The 24,046-nt window shown below is 46.4% G+C and overlaps 1 protein-coding gene across 4 annotated transcripts in view; it reads left to right on the top strand.

Moving 5' to 3' along the window:
• INPP5A (inositol polyphosphate-5-phosphatase A) overlaps positions 1 to 24,046 on the top strand; it is a 911,370-nt gene that overhangs the window by 434,814 nt on the left and 452,510 nt on the right. For all 4 annotated transcript variants that reach the window (XM_063962166.1, XM_063962167.1, XM_063962168.1 and 1 more), the window contains exon 4: positions 9,968 to 10,055. In XM_063962166.1, coding sequence (XP_063818236.1) covers positions 9,968 to 10,055 — 88 coding nt within the window. The remainder of the gene's footprint in view (positions 1 to 9,967; positions 10,056 to 24,046) is intronic.

Raw genomic sequence — 24,046 nt, 5'->3', positions numbered from 1 at the left:
CAGCAGATCTATAGGCTGGCACTGCCCCCTGTGTGCGTAGGCTGGCACTGCCCCCTGTGTGCGTAGGCTGGCACTGCCCCCTGTGTGCGTACGCTGGCACTGCCGCCTGTGTTCACAAACAATGAAGGTTTTAAAAATACTTTGTCAAAGGACTCATTTTGGTAGAATCAATCAGTGTCACATACTGGAGCGGACAATGAGTGGGACGCAATGTCATTAATCACGTAAATTAGTGGAAGGGTTTTTTATGACTTCTCATGCCACCCATTCATAAACCCTCACTGGCAGCATGCTGCACCTGTGATACACCCATAGGTGGCGGCAGACGAGCTCTTTGGGTGGAACATGACTGCACGGCGCAATGTACTACCGACTGTAGTCTCCATGAACATCTACTGTATATTTGTGTGTGTGCGCACTATGCTGTTCTCTGCCAACATCTGCAAAAAACAGCAAAATAAATAATATGTAAAAATACTACTATAAGGATTTTTGTTGTACTATAACCCATCTTGTGAGGTCTAGTGGTCCTTTAATGTTTTTGATCACTTGATGCCTTCAGCTTGCACTAGCTGAGAGGAATCACATGGCCGAGTGGTTTACAGATGTAGTGTTCCCACTTCTGGGTAATATGAGGTTGTGCAAACATGTCATCAGCTAGATGAGTAATTCTGCGTTTAATGTGTTGTGAGACTCTTGACGTTGACCAGTAAGCTGCACAAAAGCTCCAAGTGTCAGCTCTTCATGATGATCAAAAGATTGTATCTTGTGTAAGCAGCACCTAATGAAACAATCGCAGCCCTATAAATTTCAATCCAGAACAGGCGAGCGGTAATGAATGACCTTTTCCCTAGGAAAATAAGATAATTTTGATATGATCCAGTGACCGTATTTAAAATCACTATATGTAAAAGGCCAGTTACTGTGCACAAAATGGCTGCCAGTAGTATTTATCGTCACACATTGATGTTTTGACTTTGTATTGTATTTGCTTTGTGCAAGCGATTTGGTCTCTGTTCTCGGTCATTTTATGCACAGAGGCCCTCATTCCGAGTTGTTTGCTCGCAAGCTGCTTTTAGCAGCTTTGCACACGCTAAGCCGCCGCCTACTGGGAGTGAATCTTAGCTTATCAAAATTGCGAACGAAAGATTAGCAGAATTGCGAATAGACACTTAGCAGTTTCTGAGTAGCTGCACACTTACTCGGCAACTGCGATCAGTTCAGTCAGTTTCGTTCCTGGTTTGACGTCACAAACACACCCAGCGTTCGCCCAGACACTCCTCCGTTTCTCCAGCCACTCCCGCGTTTTTCCCAGAAACGGTAGCGTTTTTTCACACACTCCCATAAAACGGCCTGTTTCCGCCCAGAAACACCCACTTCCTGTCAATCACATTACGATCACCAGAACGAAGAAAAAACCTTGTAATGCCGTGAGTAAAATTCCTAACTGCATAGCAAATTTACTTGGCGCAGTCGGACTGTGGACATTGCGCATGCGCATTATCCATTGCGAAAAAAAATAACGAGCGAACAACTCGGAATGACCACCAGAGGCGGCTGCAGGGTCTTGCAGTGACTGTTGGGAAGTTGGTGGTGTGCAGTAGAATATCTTCCCCTAAATAAATGCTCCTTTTTTGCAAATATTTTTAGTTCTGATGGTTTTACAGTTACTTGTAAAAGTTTCAGAAACCTAATAGTTTAGGCCTAGATGTTACATAACTGAGAATACCATCAAACGTACAATTCTCATTCTCTGATTGGAGCCTAGACCCTTACCGTCCCAGCCTTAGGTAGGGTTCCTCTGTCAGGTTCAGACCTTCTCCGGGATGACAGATAAGCCTTACATCAGTAGTAGGGAAAGTAATGGAAAAACTATTAAAAGAAAGAGTTGTGGAATGTCTTAAACAACTTACAGGATCCAAAACAGCATGGATTTACTGGTGGGAGATCATGCCAAACAAATCTTATTTACTTTTTTGACTCTGTGATGAAAATAATGGATCAAGGGGGAGCTGTAGATGTAGCATATCTAGACTTTAGTAAGGCATTTGACACTGTCCCACATCGCAGACTGCTAAATAAACTTGAAAGCGTGGGGGTGGATTATAAAACAGTTAAATGGATAAGAACCTGGTTGCAGGATAGAAAACAGACAGTTGTAGTAAATGGAGTGCAATCTATGGAGGGAAATGTTACCAGTGGAGTACCCCAGGGATCTGTACTCGGACCAGTTCTCTTTAATATCTTTGTTGGTGACATTGCAAATGGTATTGAAGGGAAAGTATGCCTTTTTGCAGATGATACAAAGATATGCAACAGGGTAGACACACCAGGAGGGGTAAAACAAATGATTGATGACCTAGCTAGGCTTGAAAAATGGTCAAGAACGTGGCAACTACAGTTTAATGCTAAAAAATGCAAAATCATGCACTTGGTATCTCAAAAACCCAAAGGCTAAATATAGTATCAAGGGTACTATAATGGAAACTACTGAGGAGGAAAGGGATTTAGGAGTCACTATTTCAAGTGACTTAAAGGCAGGAAAGCAATGCAACAAAGCAATGAGAAAGGCAAGTCAGATGCTTGGTTGCATAGGGAGAGGAATCAGTAGCAGGAAAAGAGCAGTAATAATGCCACTGTATAGGTCATTGGTGCAGTGCAGCCTCATCTGGAATACTGTGTCCAGTTCTGGAGACCATATCTCCAGAAAGATATAAATACATTAGAGAGTGTACAAAGAATGGCAACTAAAATGGTGCATGGCCTACATCACAAAACTTACCCGGAAAGGCTAAAAGATCTTAACATGTATAGTTTGGAGGAGTGAAGGGAAAGGGTGGACATGATAGAAACTTTCAAATATATCAAGGGTCTTAACAAAGTCCAGGAGGGAAACATTCTTCAAAGGAAGAGAAGTATTAGAACTCGAGGACATACACTGAGACTGGAGGGGGGGGGAGGTTCAGGGGAAATTGAAGGAAAAATTACTTCTCAGAAAGGGTAGTGGATAAGTGGAATAGCCTCCCATCAGAGGTGGTAGAGGCTAAGACAGTAGAGCAATTTAAACATGCATGGGATAGGCATATGAATATCTTTACAAAGAACGAGGGTTCAAAAAGGGTTGAGATTACCTAAAGGATAAAAAAAAAGGGGCAGACTAGATGGGCCAAGTGGTTCTTATCTGCCTTCAAATTCTATGTTTCTCTGACGTCCTAAGTGGATGCTGGGGACTCCGTCAGGACCATGGGGATTAGCGGCTCCGCAGGAGACAGGGCACAAAAGTAAAAGCTTTAGGATCAGGTGGTGTGCACTGGCTCCTCCCCCTATGACCCTCCTCCAAGCCTCAGTTAGATTTTTGTGCCCGGCCGAGAAGGGTGCAATCTAGGTGGCTCTCCTAAAGAGCCGCTTAGAGTAAAAGTTTGTTAGGTTTTTTATTTTCAGTGAGTCCTGCTGGCAACAGGCTCACTGCTACGAGGGACTTAGGGGAGAGAAGTGAACTCACCTGCGTGCAGGATGGATTGGCTTCTTAGGCTACTGGACACCATTAGCTCCAGAGGGAGTCGGAACACAGGTCTCACCCTGGGGTTCGTCCCGGAGCCGCGCCGCCGACCCCCCTTGCAGATGCCGAAAAGTGAAGGTCCAGAAACGGCGGCAGAAGACTCTTCAGTCTTCATAAGGTAGCGCACAGCACTGCAGCTGTGCGCCATTGTTGTCAGCACACTTCATAGCAGCGGTCACTGAGGGTGCAGGGCGCTGGGGGGGGGCGCCCTGGGCAGCAATGATAGTACCTTATTCTGGCTAAAAATACATCACATATAGCCCCTGGGGGCTATATGGATGTATTTAACCCCTGCCAGGTCTCAGAAAAACGGGAGAAGAAGCCCGCCGAAAAGGGGGCGGGGCCTATTCTCCTCAGCACACAGCGCCATTTTCCCTCACAGAAATGCTGGTGGGAAGGCTCCCAGGCTCTCCCCTGCACTGCACTACAGAAACAGGGTTAAAACAGAGAGGGGGGGCACTTATTTGGCGATATGTATATATATATTAAAATGCTATAAGGGAAAAACACTTATATAAAGGTTGTCCCTGTATAATTATAGCGTTTTTGGTGTGTGCTGGCAAACTCTCCCTCTGTCTCCCCAAAGGGCTAGTGGGGTCCTGTCCTCTATCAGAGCATTCCCTGTGTGTGTGCTGTGTGTCGGTACGTGTGTGTCGACATGTATGAGGACGATGTTGGTGAGGAGGCGGAGCAATTGCCTGAAATGGTGATGTCACTCTCTAGAGAGTCGACACCGGAATGGATGGCTTATTTAAGGAATTACGTGATAATGTCAACACGCTGCAAGGTCGGTTGACGACATGAGACGGCCGGCAAACAAATTAGTACCTGTCCAGGCGTCTAAAACACCGTCAGGAGCTGTAAAACGCTCATTTACCTCAGTCGGTCGACACAGACACAGACACGGACACTGACTCCAGTGTCGACGGTGAAGAAACAAACGTATTTTCCTTTAGGGCCACACGTTACATGTTAAGGGCAATGAAGGAGGTGTTACATATTTCTGATACTACAAGTACCACAAGAAGGGTATTATGTGGGGTGTGAAAAAACTACCTGTAGTTTTTCCTGAATCAGATAAATTAAATGAAGTGTGTGATGATGCGTGGGTTTCCCCCGATAGAAAATTATTGGCGGTATACCCTTTCCCGCCAGAAGTTAGGGCGCGTTGGGAAACACCCTTTAGGGTGGATAAGGCGCTCACACGCTTATCAAAACAAGTGGCGGTACCGTCTCCAGATAGGGCCGCCCTCAAGGAGCCAGCTGAGAGGCTGGAAAATATCCTAAAAAAGGTATATACACACATACTGGTGTTATACTGCGACCAGCGATCGCCTCAGCCTGGATGTGCAGCGCTGGGGTGGCTTGGTCGGATTCCCTGACTGAAAATATTGATACCCTTGACAGGGACAGTATTTTATTGATTATAGAGCATTTAAAGGATGCATTTCTATATATGCGAGATGCACAGAGGGATATTTGCACTCTGGCATCAAAAGAAAGTGCGATGTCCATATCTGCCAGAAGATGTTTATGGACACGACAGTGGTCAGGTGATGCAGATTCCAAACGGCACATGGAAGTATTGCCGTATAAAGGGGAGGAGTTATTTGGGGTCGGTCCATCGGACCTGGTGGCCTCGGCAACAGCTGGAAAATCCACCTTTTTTACCCCAAATCACATCTCAGCAGAAAAAGTCCTTCGTCCCCATAAGGGCAAGCGGGCAAAAGGCCAGTCATATCTGCCCAGGGATAGAGGAAAGGGAAGAAGACTGCAGCAGGCAGCCCATTCCCAGGAACAGAAGCCCTCCACAGCTTCTGCCAAGTCCTCAGCATGACGCTGGGGCCGTACAAGCGGACTCAAGTGCGGTGGGGGGTCGTCTCAAGAGTTTCAGCGCGTAGTGGGCTCACTCGCAAGTGGACCCCTGGATCCTACAAGTAGTATCCCAGGGGTACAGACTGGAGATTCGAGACGTCTCCCCCTCGCAGGCTCCTGATGTCTGCTTTACCAACGTCTCCCTCCGACAGGGAGGCAGTATTGGAAACAATTCACAAGCTGTATTCCCAGCAGGTGATAATCAAAGTACCCCTCCTACAACAAGGAAAGGGGTATTATTCCACACTATATTGTGGTACTGAAGCCAGACGGCTCGGTGAGACCTATTCTAAATGGGAAATCTTTGAACACTTACATACAAAGGTTCAAATCAAGATGGAGTCACTCAGAGCAGTGATAGCGAACCAGGAAGAAGGGGACTATATGGTGTCCCTGGACATCAAGGATGCTTACCTCCATGTCCCAAATTGCCCTTCTCACCAAGGGTACCTCAGGTTCGTGGTACGGAACTGTCACTATCAGTTTCAGACGCTGCCGTTTGGATTGTCCACGGCACCCCGGGTCTTTACCAAAGTAATGGCCAAAATGATGATTCTTCTTCAAAGAAAAGGCGTCTTAATTATCCCTTACTTGGACGATCTCCTGATAAGGGCAAGGTCCAGAGAACAGTTGGAAGTCGGAGTAGCACTATCTCAAGTAGTTCTACGACAGCACGGGTGGATTCTAAATATCCAAAATCGCAGCCGTTTCCGACGACACGTCTGCTGTTCCTAGGGATGGTTCTGGACACAGTCCAGAAAAAGGTGTTTCTCCCGGAGGAGAAAGCCAGGGAGTTATCCGAGCTAGTCAGGAACCTCCTAAAAGCAGGAAAAGTGTCAGTGCATCATTGCACAAGAGTCCTGGGAAAAATGGTGGCTTATTACGAAGCGATTCCATTCGGCAGATTCCACGCAAGAACTTTTCAGTGGGATCTGCTGGACAAATGGTCCGGATCGCATTTTCAGATGCATCAGCGGATAACCCTATCTCCAAGGACAAGGGTGTCTCTCCTGTGGTGGTTACAGAGTGCTCATCTTCTAGAGGGCCGCAGATTCGGCATTCAGGATTGGATGCTGGTGACCACGGAGGCCAGCCTGAGAGGCTGGGGAGCAGTCACACAGGGAGAAAATTTCCAGGGAGTGTGATCAAGTCTGGAGATTTTTCTCCACATAAATATACTGGAGCTAAGGGCAATTTACAATGCTCTAAGCTTAGCAAGACCTCTGCTTCAAGGTCAGCCGGTATTGATCCAGTGGGACAACATCACGGCAGTCGCCCACGTAAACAGACAGGGCGGCACAAGAAGCAGGAGGGCAATGGCAGAAACTGCAAGGATTTTTCGCTGGGCGGAAAATCATGTGATAGCACTGTCAGCAGTGTTCATTCCGGGAGTGGACAACTGGGAAGCAGACTTCCTCAGCAGGCACAATCTCCACCCGGGAGAGTGGGGACTTCATCGGGAAGTCTTCCACATGATTGTGAACCGTTGGAAAAGACCAAAGGTGGACATGATGGCGTCCCGCCTGAACAAAAAACTGGACAAGTATTGCGCCAGGTCAAAAGACCCTCAGGCAATAGCTGTGGACGTTCTGGTAACACCGTGGGTGTACCAGTCGGTGTATGTCTTCCCTCCTCTGCTTCTCATACCCAAGGTATTGAGAATTATAAGACGTAGAGGAGTAAGAACTATACTCGTGGCTCCGGATTGGCCAAGAAGGACTTGGTACCCGGAACTTCAAGAGATGCTCACAGAGGACTCATGGCCTCTGCAGCTAAGAAGGGACTTGCTTCAGCAAGTACCATGTCTGTTCCAAGACTTACCGCGGCTGCGTTTGACGGCATGGCGGTTGAACGCCGGATCCTAAGGGAAAAAGGCATTCCGGAAGAGGTCATTCCTACCCTGGTCAAAGCCAGGAAGGAGGTGACCGCACAACATTATCACCACATGTGGCGAAAATATGTTGCGTGGTGTGAGGCCAGGAAGGCCCCATGAAGAAATTTCAACTCGGTCGTTTCCTGCATTTCCTGCAAACAGGAGTGTCTATGGGCCTCAAATTGGGGTCCATTAAGGTTCAAATTTCGGCCCTGTCAATTTTCTTCCAGAAAGAATTGGCTTCAGTTCCTGAAGTCCAGAAGTTTGTCAAGGGAGTACTGCATATACAACCCCCTTTTGTGCCTCCAGTGGCACTGTGGGATCTCAACGTAGTTCTGGGATTCCTAAAATCACAGGGAAAGTGACCATGCTGTTGGCCCTGGCCTCGGCCAGGCGAGTGTCAGAATTGGCGGCGTTTGTCTCAAAAAAGCCCATATCTGATTGTCCATTCGGACAGGGCAGAGCTGCGGACTCATCCCCAGTTTCTCCCTAAGGTGGTGTCAGTGTTTCACCCGAACCAGCTTATTGTGGTACCTGCGGCTACTAGGGACTTGGAGGACTCCAAGTTGCTAGATGTTGTCAGGGCCCTGAAAATATAGTTTCCAGGACGGCTGGAGTCAGGAAAACTGACTTGCTGTTATCCTGTATGCACCCAACAAACTGGGTGCTCTTGCTTCTAAGCAGACGATTGCTAGTTGGATGTGTAGTACAATTCAGCTTGCACATTCTGTGGCAGGCCTGCCACAGCCAAAATATGTAAATGCCCATTCCACAAGGAAGGTGGGCTCATCTTGGGCGGCTGCCCGAGGGGTCTCGGCTTTACAACTTTGCCGAGCTGATACTTGGTCAGGGGCACACCCTGACTGAGGAGGACCTGGAGTTCTCTCATTCGGTGCTGCAGAGTCATCCGCACTCTCCCGCCCGTTTGGGAGCTTTGGTATAATCCCCATGGTCCTGACGGAGTCCCCAGCATCCACTTAGGACGTCAGAGAAAATAAGAATTTACTTACCGATAATTCTATTTCTCGTAGTCCGTAGTGGATGCTGGGCGCCCATCCCAAGTGCGGATTGTCTGCAATACTTGTACATAGTTATTGTTACAAAAATCGGGTTATTATTGTTGTGAGCCATCTTTTCAGATGCTCCGCTGTTATCATGCTGTTAACTGGGTTCAGATCACAGGTTGTACAGTGTGATTGGTGTGGCTGGTATGAGTCTTACCCGGGATTCAAAATCCTTCCTTATTGTGTACGCTCGTCCGGGCACAGTATCCTAACTGAGGCTTGGAGGAGGGTCATAGGGGGAGGAGCCAGTGCACACCACCTGATCCTAAAGCTTTTACTTTTGTGCCCTGTCTCCTGCGGAGCCGCTAATCCCCATGGTCCTGACGGAGTCCCCAGCATCCACTACGGACTACGAGAAATAGAATTATCGGTAAGTAAATTCTTATTTTCTATGTCTCAAAAGGAATGTAGTTATGATGGCGGTCGGGATCCCGGCGGTCAGCATACCAACACCGGGATTCTGGCCCAAGACTGTTCTGTCTCGTGGGTGTCCACGACACCCACAAACTGGGAATAGAACCTGTGCCAGCAGCATGGCGAGTGCAGTGAGCCCGCAAGGGGCTTCGTTGCATTAGCCCCCCTGCCGGCTTTCTTGCGGCCAGGATCCCGGCGTTGGTATGTTGACCGCTGAGATCCCGAATGCTGGTCACCCGATCCCAACCTGTCTCATAATACTGTTTATTTAAATGAAATAAAATGCATGCACATCTAGTCTAAGATTTTCTACTGATGACGGAAGGTCAGAATATTGGCCCAGATTTATCAAGCCGTGGAGAGTGATAAATTGCACATTGATAAAGTACCAACCAATCAGCTCCTAACTGTCATTTTTGAAACGCATCCTGTAACATGACAGTTAGGAGCTGGTTTCTTGATACTTTATCACCGTGCAATTTATCCCTCTCCAAGGCTTGATAGATCTGGGCCATTGTCTTATATGATTCCATCACCATGCTGTGCCTCCCGCCAGTCACTGGCCACCCTGCAGTAAGTGAGGGTAGGATGAGTGCTGGGAACAGCCAGTGTTGGGCTGTGATAGACAACGTGAGAGGTGTAGGGACAGAAGTGGCAATGGAAGTATTCTGCTGCAGCTCCCAGTCCTAGTACCAGTGTCTGTCACAGTATTTGTTCCTGGTGGGAGGGGCCTGTGACCTGAGGAATGGGAGTGCTGCAAATGGGGACAGAGCTCATTTAATATGCATAAGGAGGGGCTTGCTATAACTTTATATAAATTATAGGGTATTTTTAATAATTTTACACGCATGGGCTGCTTATTTTAAACACTTGCTTAAGATATACAATCATACACATGAGTACAAGTTAAAATAATACAACAAGTTCAAGAACCCATGGTGTCATTGTTACAATGTAAAATATATGTGTGAGTTATGCATTTATGAAACGCCAATACTTTGTTTAGTTAGAGATATATGGATGTACTTGTGGAAGTTTATAAAACACTGTGGGGGTATTATACTGTAAGACTGGGTAAGATTCCACATTTGAGATTATGCGTTCAGGGATGGTCATATGCAGTGTAACAAAGCTTTCCTCTCATGTCCCTCTGCCTCATAATTTCCATATTTACATTTTCAGAGACCTGCTGTCAAGTGATGCTATGAAAGAATACAATCGAGCCCGAGTGTACCTGGATGAGAACTACAAGTCACAGGAAAACTTCACGGTAAACTTATCCTTATTGATCCTAACTGTATGGTGATGGTGGGGGGGCAGGCTGTTCTATTTACCTAAACACTCATACTATAAGGGTCGGCAACCTGTGCCAGCAACCTGTGCCAGCTGTCCTAGGAAATGTGTGGACATTGTGTAAGATCTGCCTATTGTCTGCTCATTGCAACTTAATAAAGGCCTGTATGAGCACTTTAATAGGATGATGATAGTAATAATAATAATAATAATAATAGAGAGAAGTATTTTCCTTTTTCTTCCAGAATGTGTCCAGAACTTTATAATAATAATACATTGCTAATCATCAGTTGATGGATACAGTATGTGGTCTTACTCACCTCTGCAGCATGTTGCTGTGTTTTCAGGGTGGTTCTTCTATAGCCTGCAGGCCATGATTGGCTGGTTCTTCTATAGCCTGCAGGCCATGATTGGCTGACATGGGGATCCGCACCCTCCTTTGTAAGGAACTTGTGTTAGAGATGGAGCTGTGTTTGCTGTCGTTTAAGGGAAAGTGACTTTTCCAGAAATCTCTTGGTATGTCAGAGAATAGTCTCCGTTTTGGCAGAGGTTCTACCCAGTAATTGTCAGTCCCATAGTATGAAATAAGTTTAGATGTATTGGCAGTTCTTATAGGATAAGTCTGAATGGTCCTGATATTTGTATGGTACATTAGAATGCATAACCTTGACACTGGTATACAGACAAGAGGCATAAAACTGTAACATGTTTCATAGACACTGTAGCTGCAAACACGGTTCATCCTGTAACCTCTGGGACAGATGTCAGTACAACAAAGTCTGAGCAAGTGGCTGTGAACCCATGAAACGCGTAACAAGATTATGCCGATTGTATTCCAGGTGTATGCATTCTAATGCCCGAGATGGATATCTGGACCATTCATATTTATCTTTGATGAATAAATCTTAATATATTTCATACTAAGGGATTGACTGTTATTGGGTGGAACATACGCCAAATGGGATACTTTTCTCACTGACTGAATAATGTCACAGTAGGTTAATGCAAGGCACTGTAGTGGGGAAAAGTTGTATTCAGCCTTGGATAGAGATCAAGCGGAGAAGTTGTCCAAAGTGGCCAATCAGGTGAACACTGAAAAATCTTTCTACCTTTATTGTTAATATCTGGGGGGGGGAAATGTGGATTTATTGGCACTGTAAGTGTGCAGTTCTTACTAGAGATGAGCGGTTCAGATTCTGTGCAGTCCAAACTGCTCCGAACACCAGGGATCCTTGGCCTGGGTGTTCCCACCAGACTCTGATCCCATTGCATCATCATCCTCCCGGCGTTGGATTCTCGCGGGAGTTGGATTCTATATAAGGAGCAGCGGTTGGTGCTCGGCACCATTTCACAGAAACGCACGTTGCTGTATGCTACGCTATACTCTGCAGTATTGTGCGGCGTCCCGTTTCATTGTGTAGTGACTGTGTATTGGGGGTACACTGCTGTACTCTGCTGTATTGTGCTGGGTCCAGTCTAATTAGTGGCTGTGTAGTATAATGACTTATATAGGGGGCACGCTGCTGTATGCTACGCTATACTCTGCTGTATTGTGCTGCGTCCAGTCTAATTAGTGGCTGTGGAGTATAGTGACTTGTATAGGGGGCTTGCTGCTGTATGCTACGCTATACTCTGCAGTATTGTGCGGCGTCCCATTTCATTGTGTAGTGACTGTGTATTTGGGGTACACTGCTGTACTCTGCTGTATTGTGCTGGGTCCAGTCTAATTAGTGGCTGTGCAGTATAATGACTTATATAGGGGGCACGCTGCTGTATGCTACGCTATACTCTGCTGTATTGTGCTGCGTCCAATCTCATTAGTGGCTGTGGAGTATAGTGACTTGTATAGGGGGCTTGCTGCTGTATGCTACGCTATACTCTGCTGTATTGTGCTGCGTCCAGTCTAATTAGTGGCTGTGCAGTATAATGACTTATATAGGGGGCACGCTGCTGTATGCTACGCTATACTCTGCAGTATTGTGCGGCGTCCCATTTCATTGTGTAGTGACTGTGTATTTGGGGTACACTGCTGTACTCTGCTGTATTGTGCTGCGTCCAGTCTAATTAGTGGCTGTGCAGTATAATGACTTATATAGGGGGCACGCTGCTGTATGCTACGCTATACTCTGCTGTATTGTGCTGCGTCCAGTCTAATTAGTGGCTGTGCAGTATAATGACTTATATAGGGGGCACGCTGCTGTATGCTACGCTATACTCTGCTGTATTGTGCTGCGTCCAGTCTCATTAGTGGCTGTGGAGTATAGTGACTTATATAGGGGGCACGCTGCTGTATGCTACGCTGTACTCTGCTGTATTGTGCTGCGTCCAGTCTCATTAGTGGCTGTGGAGTATAGTGACTTGTATAGGGGGCTTGCTGCTGTACGCTACGCTATACTCTGCTGTATTGTGCTGTGTCCAGAGTCATTAGTGGCTGTGGAGTATAGTGACTTGTATAGGGGGCTCTCTGCTGTATTGTGCTGTGTCCAGAGTCATTAGTGGCTTTGGAGTATAGTGACTTGTATAGGGGGCTCTCTGCTGTATTGTGCTGTGTACAGAGTCATTAGTGGCTGTGTAGTGACTGTGTATAGGGGGCATGCTGCTGTGTGTTGTGCTATACTATGCTGTATTGAGCTGCTGTGTGCTTCGCTATACTCTGCTGTATTGTTCTGCGTCCACTCATTAGTGACTGCAGTATAGTAACTGTGTATAGGGAGCACGCTGCTGTGTGCGTCATTATATTGCGTTGTGTCCAGACTCACAATCGGGTGTGTTCTGTAAAGTGACTGTGTATAGGGGCACGCTGCTGTATGTTCACGTGCATTAATAGTAAGACCTGTGATTGACGCAGTTTTAACGGTTCTGCTAGTTACAAATTTAAATAGATCTATCGTTCGTACTTGTACTGTTTTGGTGCATTTTGTTCACGTTCATTAGTAAGACCCGTGATCCATGCAATTTTAACGGAGCTGCAAGTTAAAAAATAAGATATATTTTTTGCTGTTTCATGGTTTGTTGCGATTTGTTCACATGCATTAATAAGCCCTATGATCCATGTAGTATTAAAAAAAAAAAAAAAAAAAAAAATATATATATATATATATATATATATATATATATATATATAGTTTGTACAGGTTGGTATACATTACCCTAGTGCGCTTTGTTCACGTGGATCTTTAAGCCCTGTAATCCACGCAGTGTGTGGAAATGTTTCATAGATGTACTATAAACTGCCGTGTGTTTGTGCCGCTGCTCTGTCACTTATACCCCTTTCACATCGCACAAATAACCCGGTATCGACACGGCATATTGCCGTGTCGACCCGGGTCAGTGTGCGATGTGAAAGCACACTAGCTGAATTAGCGGGTCGCCTGACCCGGTAATTCAACCCGGTAAAAAAGAAGGGTTTTACCCTGGTTGATTACCAGGTCAGGTGCGGTGTGAATGGGAGCCGTGTCGATGCGACATGGTTCCCATTCACAAGATAGGGAGAGGCGGCGCTGGAGATGACCTCATCTCCCGACGCCGCCTCCACCCCCGCCCCTGCTGCTCCCTCCGTTGTCATGGCAACCGACCCGGTATATTGCCGGGTCGGAAAGCCTGCAACGGAGCGCAAATGCCGGATCCCACCCGGTAAGTACACGTTTGTCTTACCGGGTAGGATCCGGCATTTGCGGTGTGAATGCGGTATTAGTAACCAGCCAGCTTGCTGCAGCCTTTGCCCAATATTGGTGAAAACACTATTGTGAGGTGGTCAAAATTGACTGGAAATTAAGTTTAATAATACTGTAGGAATGAAAAATAGGCCCAAGTTATGTGATTAGTTTTTTTGTCAATTTAAAAAAAATAAAAATCCAAAGCCAGTCACAGCGGTCTGGCGAATCCCGCAAAAATGGTCCGGCGCACATCTCTAGTTCTTACTTACTGTGTGATGTAAGGACCTAAGCCACAGTCCTTCCTACTAAATTAGGCTTTGGAAACAGACTTTATTCTTGGCACTGTCTGTTTACACAGAGTCTGCCAGGCTCTTGGCTCTTTATAGGAAGAATAGTCCTGTATTTAGAAGCTAAAAATATCTTGTGTCTTCTTCTTGCAAGTGAAATAAACTGTTTCCTTCCAGTAAAGATGGAAAGAGTTTACAATTCTGGTCTCAGGGGTCATTCCGGCTGCACATTTGGGTCTTTGTCCTTAACTTATGTTTTATTAGATTCTGGCAGCTTTCCATCAATAATAATTAGTCATTATAGTTCCCATGCTCTAATAATGAAATCTGTATTTATGAGTGTTATTTATTATATGTCCAGTGAAAGGCTAATAAAAGAAAACTTCTTCTCTATCCTTGTGTTAAAATGTGTTATTTTTCACATAACTAACATCTACTTTAAAAGTTTATTTAAAAAATAAGTCTGGATGACTGAGTGTGCGGGTGCGGAATATGAGAGCTAGGTCACCAGAGAAGTTTAGATTTGTTTTGAAAACATTTTTTTGAGTCTAATAAAGTGCATAGAGGGGATTTATTGTCTCCTGATATAGTGACAATGTGTGACAGTCCTATCCTGATGGAGAGTCAGTCTTTTAATGTGCCTTGGTCCCACAGAGCAATGTGCTGCGGTTCTACAATCGGCAGTGTAACCTACTGTGTTACTTTATCGCCAGACAGCTGTTTTCCAAACTGAAGAAACATATACTGTAAAAAGACTGAGAAACCCCATGCTGAAATCCAAAAGTTGAGGCTCATTAATGCGCAGTGTTTATTTCTGGAGGTTCGTTATTTTGAGTTACTCTCTGGTCTTCAGGCCCAGCGGATTCATAAAGGCTAATCTGTCTGTTCTACATGTGCTTCATTTGTGATTGAAGATCTGAAAAGTTTTTGCTCCTAGGTAGTCAAAGACGATCGCGGATAAGAGCATTGACCTTCAGTCATCTCAACCACTATGTTTCCTGGAGTGTATGATGTGTTTCAGCTTCACAAACGCTATGTGTATGTTACCAACATAAGACCCAAATCCAATGGTGCATAGCCTACATCACAAAACATACCCAGAAAGACTAAGAAATCTCAAAATGTATATGAGAAGGGAAAGGGTGGAACATGATAGAAACTTTCAAATATATCAAGGATTTTAACAAAGTCCAGGAGAGGGAAACATTCTCTAAATGAAGAGAAGCAATAGGACACGAGGACATGCACCGAGACTGGAGGGGTGGAGGTTCAGGGGAAATTTGAGGAAAAATTACTTCACAGAAGGGGTAGTGGACAAGTGGAATAGCCTCCCATCAGAGGTGGTAGAGGCTAAGACAGTAGAGCAATTTTAACATGCATGGGATAGACATAAGGATTTCCGTACACAGAAATAAGGATCAAATAATGTTAGAGATAAAAATAATGTAAAAAAGAAAAGGGGCAGACTAGATGGGCCAAGTGGTTCTTATCTGCCGTCACATTCTATGTTTCTGTTAGGGACATTTTAAATTCCCTTCTGGGAGCATCTCTCCACCAATTGGTGAGGGAGCCCACTCTGAAAGACGCAATATTAGACTTAATACTTACAATCTGGACTCGCCTGCATTGGACGGGGCATAGAAATGGCGTGGGCATGTAACCTTTGCATAATAAGGGGTCGATTCTATTCGGCAACTTAAGAATAGCGCCGGGAATTAGCTCCCGACGCTATTCAATTCAGCTCCAGTTAAGTCGGCGATGTCCCGTTCTCTCCGACTTAACAGGTAGTTTTGTCGGGAGAACGGGCATTCTCCGACTTAACTACCCGCGGCGATGCTGATTCCCGACAGAATCAGCCTCGCGCCGTCCGCGAGGCAGCACTTTTGTCGGGTTTCTTCTCTCATCCCCTGGGGATGAGAGAAGAATTCCCGACAATTGCAGGTCACTAGCAGCTGAATTGAATAGCGTCGGGAGCTAATTCCCGGCGCTATTCTTAAATTGCCGAATTGAATTGACCCCTAAGAGATCTTTCATTTTTCAAATTTGTTTTTCTAGACATCAGCGTTTGTATTGGAGCCTTTATTGGGAAAATCTTAGTTCTGACTTGACTGCAGATTGTTTCTGAAAGGCTGTAGTTTCTGAAATTGCATGTGTTTTTAAAATCTAGTTGAGTGCCGGTCTTGTTCACATGGTAGTAATAAATGTCTGCAGGTATAAAGGGCTGATTTTCTGTCTACAGCAACGTTCTGCATCCTGTGGTCCACAATCCTGAGCCAGTACTTGCCCGCACTTTGCTCTCGAGCAGGCATGGTGCAAAAACACGCAGTATACACTCCAGAAATATGCGTATGTTCAAATCTACATAGATCCTTTTATTGTTTCAAAATGGACTGGATTCAATTACACGCAACCTGTTTTATGCATTTTTTCTTTTTCTTCTGAAGGAAGCTGCTTTGGCGACTTTCACAGCTAATTGAATTGGCCCCAATGTTTTCTACCTGAATTTGTCCCTGGCTACTCACCCACTAGTATATATAATAATCTGCTAAAGTCTGTCCCGTCTCTAACATGTGCAATAGGACCTGGGGTACGCGCCTCAGGAGCAAACTGCTCCCGCTGTAGTAGTTGGACATACCTTAGAGGAGGGAGTATCACTCTGCGGGCTTGGGACAGGGTGAAGCAGGAGGCAGACAGAGCTGACCTTTGCGTGTGCCAGTTCCCTTTACTGGTGTTCGATATTGGTAGAATAACCATAACTCCCAGAGGTGCAGTATTTGGGGAGACTGCTTATCACTCTGCATTTGGGCTCCTGCCCTCTACATGCCACAAAGATAGTCTGAAACTGACCAATGATCTTTTCATGTCCATGTGGAAGGCCTCTTGTCTCTACTCATCCTCCTTGACCCATCCTGAACATCCTTCGTGCCTTAGTCTTCACATCACTGTCATTTTTTGGTTTGCATTCTCAACTCAGTATGTCCATTTCCACCATATGGCCCCCACTTCCTCTACTGGCTTAGGCCCCTCAATCCTCTGCTTTTCAGATCTCTCTATTAACTTATCCATCACCATCTTTATGCATTGACCACCCAAACCTACCTCTCCTTACTTTAGTATAATTTTTGCTTCATCTATGCTTGGATGCCTCAGCACTGTTTGAAGCTAATCATTTTCCATAGGACCAGTGCTAACATGTTTAAGCTCCCTAATGGGTAATAACATCACAAAATCCCCAGTAATTTACAAATAATTAAGCATGGCGTCATGAAGAGATCTGCCAATAAACCATTTTTGCACACGTTTCCTCACCAACACAAGCTTAGTCATCTAACGTCTATTGTAGAAGAGTAGATTGTAAGGTGTAGCGACTATCAACATCTCCAGCTGCTAGGTGCAAACAAGTTTTCTCTGACGTCCTAGTGGATGCTGGGACTCCGTCAGGACCATGGGGATTAGCGGCTCCGCAGGAGACAGGGCACAAAAATAAAGCTTTAGGATCAGGTGGTGTGCACTGGCTCCTCCCCCTATGACCCTCCTCCAAGCCTCAGTTAGGTTTTTGTGCCTGTCCGAGCAGGGTGCAATCTAGGTGGCTCTCCTAAAGAGCTGCTTAGAGAAAGTTATTAGGTTTTTTATTTTCAGTGAGACCTGCTGGCAACAGGCTCACTGCTACGAGGGACTTAGGGGAGAGAAGTGAACTCACCTGCGTGCAGGATGGATTGGCTTCTTAGGCTACTGGACACCATTAGCTCCAGAGGGATCGAACACAGGCCCAGCCATGGAGTCCGGTCCCGGAGCCGCGCCGCCGACCCCCTTGCAGATGCCGAAAAGTGAAGAGGTCCAGAAACCGGCGGCAGAAGACTTTTCAGTCTTCATGAGGTAGCGCACAGCACTGCAGCTGTGCGCCATTGTTGTCACACACTTCACACCAGCGGTCACGGAGGGTGCAGGGCGCTGGGGGGGGGCGCCCTGGGCAGCAATGATAGTACCTTATTCTGGCTAAAAAATACATCACATATAGTCCCTGGGGCTATATGGATGTATTTAACCCCTGCCAGGTCTCAGAAAAACGGGAGAAGAAGCCCGCCGAAAAGGGGGCGGGGCCTATTCTCCTCAGCACACAGCGCCATTTTTCCTCACAGAAATGCTGGTGGGAAGGCTCCCAGGCTCTCCCCTGCACTGCACTACAGAAACAGGGTTAAAACAGAGAGGGGGGGCACTTATTTGGCGATATGATTATATATATTAAGATGCTATAAGGGAAAAACACTTATATGAAGGTTGTCCCTGTATAATTATAGCGTTTTGGTGTGTGCTGGCAAACTCTCCCTCTGTCTCCCCAAAGGGCTAGTGGGGTCCTGTCCTCTATCAGAGCATTCCCTGTGTGTGTGCTGTGTGTCGGTACGTGTGTGTCGACATGTATGAGGACGATGTTGGTGAGGAGGCGGAGCAATTGCCTGTAATGGTGATGTCACTCTCTAGGGAGTCGACACCGGAATGGATGGCTTATTTAAGGAATTACGTGATAATGTCAACACGCTGCAAGGTCGGTTGACGACATGAGACGGCCGGCAAACAAAATAGTACCTGTCCAGGCGTCTCAAACACCGTCAGGGGCATTAAAACGCCCATTTTACCTCAGTCGGTCGACACAGACACGGACACTGACTCCAGTGTCGACGGTGAAGAAACAAACGTATTTTCCTTTAGGGCCACACGTTAATTGTTAAGGGCAATGAAGGAGGTGTTACATATTTCTGATACTACAAGTACCACAAAAAAGGGTATTATGTGGGGTGTGAAAAAACTACCTATAGTTTTTCCTGAATCAGATAAATTAAACGAAGAGTGTGATGATGCGTGGGTTTCCCCCGATAGAAAATTATTGGCGGTATACCCTTTCCCGCCAGAAGTTAGGGCGCGTTGGGAAACACCCCTCAGGGTGGATAAGGCGCTCACACGCTTATCAAAACAAGTGGCGGTACCGTCTCCAGATAGGGCCGCCCTCAAGGACCAGTTGATAGGAGGCTGGAAAATATCCTAAAAAGTATATACACACATACTGGTGTTATACTGCGACCAGCGATCGCCTCAGCCTGGATGTGCAGCGCTGGGGTGGCTTGGTCGGATTCCCTGACTGAAAATATTGATACCCTTGACAGGGACAGTATTTTATTTACTATAGAGCATTTATAGGATGCATTTCTATATATGCGAGATGCACAGAGGGATATTTGCACTCTGGCATCAAGAGTAAGTGCGATGTCCATATCTGCCAGAAGATGTTTATGGACACGACAGTGGTCAGGTGATGCAGATTCCAAACGGCACATGGAAGTATTGCCGTATAAAGGAGAGGAGTTATTTGGGGTCGGTCCATCGGACCTGGTGGCCACGGCAACAGCTGGAAAATCCACTTTTTTTTTACCCCAAGTTACCTCTCAGCAGAAAAAGACACCGTCTTTTCAGCCTCAGTCCTTTCGTCCCCATAAGGGCAAGCGGGCAAAAGGCCAGTCATATCTGCCCAGGGATAGAGGAAAGGGAAGAAGACTGCAGCAGGCAGCCCATTCCCAGGAACAGAAGCCTTTCACCGCTTCTGCCAAGCCCTCAGCATGACGCTGGGGCCGTACAGGACCCCTGGATCCTACAAGTAGTATCCCAGGGGTACTGATTGGAAATTCGAGACGTCTCCCCCTCGCAGGCTCCTGATGTCTGCTTTACCAACGTCTTCCTCCGACAGGAAGGCAGTATTGGAAACAATTCACAAGCTGTATTCCCAGCAGGTGATAATCAAAGTACCCCTCCTACAACAAGGAAAGGGGTATTATTCCACACTATATTGTGGTACTGAAGCCAGACGGCTCGGTGAGACCTATTCTAAATCTGAAATCTTTGAACACTTACATACAAAGGTTCAAATCAAGATGGAGTCACTCAGAGCAGTGATAGCGAACTAGGAAGAAGGGGACTATATGGTGTCCCTGGACATCAAGGATGCTTACATCCATGTCCAAAATTGCCTTTCTCACCAAGGGTACCTCAGGTTCGTGGTACGGAACTGTCACTATCAGTTTCAGACGCTGCCGTTTGGATTGTCCACGGCACCCAGGGTCTTTACCAAAGTAATGGCCGAAATGATGATTCTTCTTCAAAGAAAAGGCGTCTTAAATATCCCTTACTTGGACGATCTCCTGATAAGGGCAAGGTCCAGAGAACAGTTGGAAGTCGAAGTAGCACTATCTCAAGTAGTTCTACGACAGCACGGGTGGATTCTAAATATTCCAAAATCACAGCCGTTTCCGACGACACGTCTGCTGTTCCTAGGGATGATTCTGGACACAGTCCAGAAAAAGGTGTTTCTCCCGGAGGAGAAAGCCAGGGAGTTATCCGAGCTAGTCAGGAACCTCCTAAAACCAGGAAAAGTGTCAGTGCATCATTGCACAAGAGTCCTGGGAAAAATGGTGGCTTATTACGAAGCGATTCCATTCGGCAGATTCCACGCAAGAACTTTTCAGTGGGATCTGCTGGACAAATGGTCCGGATTGCATCTTCAGATGCATCAGCGGATAACCCTATCTCCAAGAACAAGGGTATCTCTCCTGTGGTGGTTACAGAGTGCTCATCTTCTAGAGGGCCGCAGATTCGGCATTCAGGATTGGATGCTGGTGACCACGGAGGCCAGCCTGAGAGGCTGGGGAGCAGTCACACAGGGAAAAAATTTCTAGGGAGTGTGATCAAGTCTGGAGACTTTTCTCCACATAAATATACTGGAGCTAAGGGCAATTTACAATGCTCTAAGCTTAGCAAGACCTCTGCTTCAAGGTCAGCCGGTATTGATCCAGTGGGACAACATCACGGCAGTCGCCCACGTAAACAGACAGGGCGGCACAAGAAGCAGGAGGCCAATGGCAGAAACTGCAAGGATTTTTCGCTGGGCGGAAAATCATGTGATAGCACTGTCAGCAGTGTTCATTCCGGGAATGGACAACTGGGAAGCAGACTTCCTCAGCAGAAAAAACTGGACAGGTATTGCGCCAGGTCAAGAGACTCTCAGGCAATAGCTGTAGACGCTCTGGTAACACCATGGGTGTACCAGTCAGTGTAGGTGTTTCCTCCTCTGCCTCTCATACCAAAAGTACTGAGAATTATACGGCAAAGGGGAGCAAGAACGATACTCGTGGCTCCGGATTGGCCATGAAGAACTTGGTACCCGGAACTTCAGGAGATGCTCACGGAAGATCCGTGGCCTCTAACCCTAAGACGGGACCTGCTTCAGCAGGGACCGGGTCTATTCCAAGACTTACCGCGGCTGTTTTTAACGGCATGGCGGTTGAACGCCAAATTCTAAGGAAAAAAGGCATTCCGGAAGAGGTCATCCCTACGCTGGTAAAAGCCAGGAAGGAGGTGACTGCACAACATTATCACCGCATTGGGAGAAAATATGTTGCGTGGTGTGAGGCCAGGAAGGCCACCACGGAGGAATTTCAACTGGGTCGATTCCTACATTTCCTGAAAACAGGATTGTCTATGGGACTCAAATTGGGCTCCATTAAGGTTCAAATTTCGGCCCTGTCGATTTTCTTCCAGAAAAAATTGGCTTCAGTTCCTGAAGTCCAGACTTTTGTAAAAGGAGTACTACATATACAGCCCCCGGTTGTGCCCCCAGTGGCTCCGTGGGACCTTAATGTAGTTTTGGATTTTCTCAAATCCCATTGGTTTGAGCCACTCAAATCGGTGGATTTGAAATATCTTACATGGAAAGTAACCATGCTACTGGCCCTGGTTTCAGCCAGGAGAGTATCAGAATTGGCGGCTTTATCGTAAAAAAGCCCATATCTGATTTTCCATTCGGACAGGGCAGAACTGCGGACGCGTCCTCAGTTTCTGCCTAAGGTGGTGTCAGCGTTTCACCTGAACCAACCTATTGTGGTGCCTGAGGCTACTAGCGATTTGGAGGATTCCAAGTTGCTGGACGTTGTCAGGGCATTGAAAATATATATTTCAAGGACGGCCAGAGTCAGAAAATCTGACTCTCTGTTTATACTGTATGCACCCAACAAGCTGGGTGCTCCTGCTTCTAAGCAGACGATTGCTCGTTGGATTTGTAGCACAATTCAACTTGCACATTCTGTGGCAGGCCTGCCACAGCCTAAATCTGTCAAGGCCCATTCCACAAGGAAGGTGGGCTCATCCTGGGCGGCTGCCCGAGGGGTCTCGGCATTACAACTCTGCCGAGCAGCTACGTGGTCGGGGGAGAACACGTTTGTAAAATTCTACAAATTTGATACCCTGGCTAAAGAGGACCTGGAGTTCTCTCATTCGGTGCTGCAGAGTCATCCGCACTCTCCCGCCCGTTTGGGAGCTTTGGTATAATCCCCATGGTCCTGACGGAGTCCCAGCATCCACAAGGACGTCAGAGAAAATAAGATTTTACTTACCGATAAATCTATTTCTCGTAGTCCGTAGTGGATGCTGGGCGCCCATCCCAAGTGCGGATTGTCTGCAATACTTGTACATAGTTATTGTTACAAAAAAATCGGGTTGTTATTGTTGTGAGCCGTCTGTTCAGAGGCTCCTACGTTTTGTCATACTGTTAACTGGGTTCAGATCACAGGTTGTACAGTGTGATTGGTGTGGCTGGTATGAGTCTTACCCGGGATTCAAAATCCTTCCTTATTGTGTACGCTCGTCCGGGCACAGTATCCTAACTGAGGCTTGGAGGAGGGTCATAGGGGGAGGAGCCAGTGCACACCACCTGATCCTAAAGCTTTATTTTTGTGCCCTGTCTCCTGCGGAGCCGCTAATCCCCATGGTCCTGACGGAGTCCCAGCATCCACTACGGACTACGAGAAATAGATTTATCGGTAAGTAAAATCTTATTTTTTATGAATGCTTAATTTCTTTCTATAGTAAGAATACTTTAATTTTATTAATAAGATGTTTGAAAGCCCCTTCTTAATTGAGAGATGTGGATAAAAAAGTGAAATATGCCAAGTGACAGATCATTAAAAGGATCTTTGCAGCAGTCCACCAAGAAGTTCCGCCATTACATCTTGGTAGTGCAACATGGCTATGACCAGAGAAAGTGCTTTGAGGTCCACGGAATATGAATCTGTTCGCTGTGACAGTGTTCCAGCTAATGGTTCCACTGAAAACTTAGATGTACTTGACCGTAGCTAGTACCACACGTACAAGGTTGCAGATGAAGTACAACGGAACTTCACGTGAGGCGTGACACTGCTCGTTGCATCGGAGCCTTTTGTACACAGATCCAGTCGCACACAAATGTATGGGTTGGGTTCGGGAGACCCGACAGTTCAGATGCCGGCGGTCTGAATACCGACGGCAGCATCCTGATGGGTCTTCATCCCGACCGGAGCTCCGTAGTAGAGGAACTCTAATCTTAACCCTTCCCACTAACCCTAACCCTCCCCTCCCGCAGCCTAACCCTAACCCTCCCTGGCATACTTACAATTCGGGAACCCGGCGGTCAGGATTCAGGCGCTGGCATTCCGACAGGTGTCTGGATTCCAGCGCCGGCATCCTGACCGCCGGAATCGCGAACACCGTCATGGGGACTACATCCCAAATGTACAAGCGCTACAAGCTCCAGCGATCTATATATGCTAACAATCCAGTTTTGCCATTTCCCTTTGTCTTCTATGTGCAAATATGATGCACATTTTGAGTGACAGACGCTCCGCACGGCCATGTCGCTGGGACCTGGTGCGTAGAGAGGTGCTGTTCTCCGTGACTGAAGCCACAGTATGAAAGGACCCATCTGTAGTCTTCTGCCACTGGCTATATTCGGGGTTCGATCGAGGTTTGTGAAAGGATTATTAAATTGGAGTTATTAGATGGGATTTGTGTGTTTTTTAAATGAGCTTTTCAGGTTTTCTTCTTTAATTTTTCAGTGAATGTTACACTGTACTGAGACCCATCACAAGGGGTAACTCTTACCTTGTGTAGTAAATTGTAGAACACCTACCTCCTATAAAAGCTAATCGGATATTTATCCCTGTGCAAGT

Source organism: Pseudophryne corroboree, chromosome 3 (genome assembly GCF_028390025.1).
Source record: "Pseudophryne corroboree isolate aPseCor3 chromosome 3, aPseCor3.hap2, whole genome shotgun sequence".
NCBI lineage: Eukaryota > Metazoa > Chordata > Amphibia > Anura > Myobatrachidae > Pseudophryne > Pseudophryne corroboree.
This window is presented reverse-complemented; position numbering and strand designations above follow the sequence as displayed.